This window comes from Drosophila tropicalis, unplaced genomic scaffold, assembly GCF_018151085.1.
Source record: "Drosophila tropicalis isolate 14030-0801.00 unplaced genomic scaffold, ASM1815108v1 contig_593, whole genome shotgun sequence".
Classification (NCBI taxonomy): domain Eukaryota; kingdom Metazoa; phylum Arthropoda; class Insecta; order Diptera; family Drosophilidae; genus Drosophila; species Drosophila tropicalis.
Window position 1 is genome coordinate 9795973 of NW_027173070.1, and position 3799 is coordinate 9799771.

General features: G+C 37.8%; 1 protein-coding gene across 2 annotated transcripts; it reads left to right on the plus strand.

Moving 5' to 3' along the window:
• Positions 1-3759, plus strand: LOC137577423 (uncharacterized). Of its 2 annotated transcripts, none has more exons than XM_068290889.1 (3): positions 1-630; positions 847-2088; positions 2149-3759. In XM_068290889.1, the coding sequence occupies exons 1-3, from the start codon at positions 580-582 to the stop codon at positions 2896-2898; spliced, it is 2043 nt and encodes a 680-aa protein (XP_068146990.1). In that variant the 5' UTR covers positions 1-579; the 3' UTR covers positions 2899-3759. The 2 variants fall into 2 exon arrangements, with proteins under 2 accessions (XP_068146990.1, XP_068146991.1); XM_068290890.1 differs by having other exon boundaries at positions 913-2088.
• Positions 3760-3799: the final 40 nt, after the last annotated feature.

Consider the following 3799-nt stretch of genomic DNA (forward strand, 5'->3'; position numbering starts at 1 on the left):
CTTATTTCGAGTCGCACTGTCTCGGAATTCGCCCAGTTGCCTATTTTCGCTTTGCCAAAATGAATGACTCAGACCTTAGCACTGACGCCACTGTTACTACATTGAAACAGCTGATTTGTGGGGAGTTTGTGAATTGTGGTGAATTTTATTCAGACGGAAAATTAAGTATACGCACACAGGTACAAGCTAGGCCTCTAAGCCTGTCGCATTTATAACTGAGATAGCCACAAAATAACGGCTGCCAGGGAATAACTGCGCTAATTTCACGTGATAAATACAGCTATAAACATTGAATATACCATTAAATATATGTACACAAAATATACAAAGATAAAGTTAACACCTTCGATGATAAACACTTGGATTTCACAAATACACCAAACATCTAACAACCAAAACAAAATATGTAAAGTACAACAGTAAATAAACAACGACAACAACAAAGGGCTAATTCGTAGAGAAAAAAGAAACATCAAACGGCCTGGCAAGTTAACGTCTGCCCAGAATCTAGGGGTCAACGCCAGCTACCAAAAATAACAATACACCCACGCAGCACCCATATATACATAGCCAAGAAGAATGTCTTCCTTTGAACACTCGCAATCGGGTTTTGATGAATTACCCCTAGAGGTAAGTTATACACATGCATAGGTATGTATATACATGTATGTATGTATGTATGTATGTATGTATGTACATGTATCAATCAACTCATTTCGCGTGACCCATTCTGTCCCAGACCCACACACATAATCAAATCGAGAATATATGTACATACATATATGTATCTATATCTATTTTTGGTAACAAGTCAGCTGACAAGAAACTATAATTTTTCAATTGCAGATTATATCGAAAATTTTTAGTTATTTGGGCTTCTCGGATCTTTTGGCTGGCGGTGCCACTTGTCAGCGTTGGCATTGTGCCCTGGATCAAAGTGAATTCAAGGGCCGTACCCGTGTCTGTTTCTCCAAATGTGTGTTATCCGATCAACATAGTCCGGCTGTGGACTTGATGCGATCTGAGAGATATTTTCGTCATTTCGTGTTTGAAGATGTTACCTTGGGTCAAGTGCAGGAGTTGATGACATTCATTGGACGGACAGCTCAAAGTTTGGCTCTCGATAATGTGGACTTGAGTGATAAACAATTGTATGGCATTTTACGTCTACTGCCCCACCTTAAAGTGCTTTCGGTGAAGCGTTGCCTGCCCCTGTTCATGTCGGCAAATTTTCTGGATAGTCAGACCAATGGCATCTGTGAATTGGCTGCCCATTTATCTGGCATTAAGGAGTTAACCCTGTGCGAGAATCAATACCTCACCGATGCCATTTTGTTGCGTCTGACCTCATTCATGCCCTCGCTAGAGGTTATAAATATGTCCGGTTGTCAGATTGCCTTTCACAATGCCATCCACAGACGTTTCTATCCCAATGAAGCTTCATCTGGTCCCAGTGAATCAGTGCTTACGTTTAAGTATATACTAAATATTCTCACACAACAGAGGAAAACTCTACGCTCCCTGGACTTCAGTCAGACTCTGATTGGACAGAGTCTGTTGGAGGTGATTGAATTGAATCTACAACTTCAGAGTCTATATCTGGCCGGCTGCAGACAATTAAATGCCAACACAATTCGTTCATTCCTGGCCAGTCAACCGGAATTGAGTATATTGGATTTATCTGGCACAGTGTGTCTAAATGATGAAAACTTAGCCATCATAGTACAAGCCAATACACAATTAACCGAACTGAGGATCAGCAATTGTACGGGCATAACGAACGCGGGAGCAGCTCATTTATATAGATTAAAATATCTTAAATCTCTGGATATATCCAAGTGTAATGGCATCACCAGCAATGGCATAACCGAAGGAGTGGCCCGCGAAGAGAACAGTATCCTTATGGAGCTTAATGTATCATATTTACAAATCTGTGAAGAGTGCATCAAGTCCATAGCAAGTAATTTGCGTTCTCTACGCATTCTGCACTTGAGTCATTGCATCAATGGAGTAACCGATGAGGCTATACAATTTGTAATTGGACAATTGCGTTGGCTACGCGAACTTTCATTGGAGAATTGTTGTAGGGTTAGTAACTTTTTCTCTCTCTCTGCTTAAAGATTAGTTTTTAATCTTGTCCTTTCACAGATTACAGATGTGGCCCTGACGGGTATAAGTATAGCCAAACTGGAGTTAAATCGTACAGAAAACTCTTCCATGGAGAATTTCTACCCACCGTATAGTCATACACTGGCCGAACGTGATAGTTTCGGCGGTTCACCTGAAAGATCCGTGAAGATCTCCTTACGCAGCAAAGCCGAGGAGGAAATTGTACGTGATGCTCGACGCAAGCAAGCCATGTTTGCCGCCTATGAAATGAATCTAATCAATGAGGAGGACTTTGAGGGTCATAATATACAACAGTTGCGTGGTCTGCAATCACTCAATCTACGTGGCTGTAACAAGATCAGCGACGTCTCTCTGAAATATGGCCTCAAGCATATTGAGTTACGACGTTTGCAACTCTCAAATTGTCAGCAAATATCTCTCTTAGGCATGGAGGCTCTCGCCTCTAATTGTCCATCCATCGAAGAATTAGATCTTTCCGATTGTTATAATATCAACGATAAGACTATTCAAGTGGTAACCAGCAAACTGCGACGACTACGAGCCTTGCATATCAGTGGCTGTAGCCAATTGACTGAGCATACTCTCGATGCCATTATAGTTAACTGCTCGTGTCTTCAGACTCTGTCCATTTATCGTTGTCGTCGCATGTATACGGACATTGAGGAACGTTTGTCGGGTGTACGTACTTTGCGGCATTTAAATATGGATAATCTAACTAGCATTGATAATGCCGAATTCTTCAGGCTAAAGAAACGTTTAGATTACTGATATTTTGCTGCAATTTTTGTTGTATTCGTTTTATATTATTTTCAATTGTACAATTTTCGCTAGTCCAAAAAATAGATGAAGGAGAGGCTATTGTTTCTTTGATAGCTATCTTAAGATAATCTGTGCAGATTAGATTGCAGCCTAAAAAAATCTTAAAACTTCCAAAGTTTTGTTTTTTAAAGTTGTTCAAGTTTTTCACGTTTGTTATTATTGGCACCCTCGAAAGTATCCTTAATATTTTTAGGGGAATTTTGAAAATTTCATATTTTTTAGGCTCAACCTAATGTACATACTAACTTAATATTTGTAGCTTTATACACACTTACATATACAATGGCGGCCACGAATTTAAGATGTTTATATTTATGAACTTTAGTTCTATGTAATTTCGAAACGTCTTAAATTCGTGGCCACAATTGTTTCTTATATACAAATACAAGAAATTCATTGATGTTTGTATGTTTATTGACAAACTCTGCATCAAAATGTCCAGTCGGTTCAATTAAATTATCTTCTTAATGGTTGTCTGCTTATTTTTTTTGTTCTTTGGTTTAAGTTTTCTGTTATGTTTTTTTGTTGTTTTTTCGATCGAGTAGATAGCAAATTTGTTGACATATAGCTGTGATTTTTTGTAAAAACTTGTACTTTAAGTATATAAATAATTAAGAAGATAAAGAAAAAACAGATTTATGTGATGATTTGTTTAATTTGTAAATTAAGTTTTGTTGTTGTTTGTGCTTAGGATTGCAAGAGTATAACTCTATTCGAATATACATAGTATAAATGTCTAAGAATGTTTTGCGCACAAAAAACTCTAAATGTCCATCTTAAAAGAAAATCATATTAATAAAAGGAGAAACAAACAAAAAAAAAAAAAAAAGAAGAGTATTGCCCATCGATA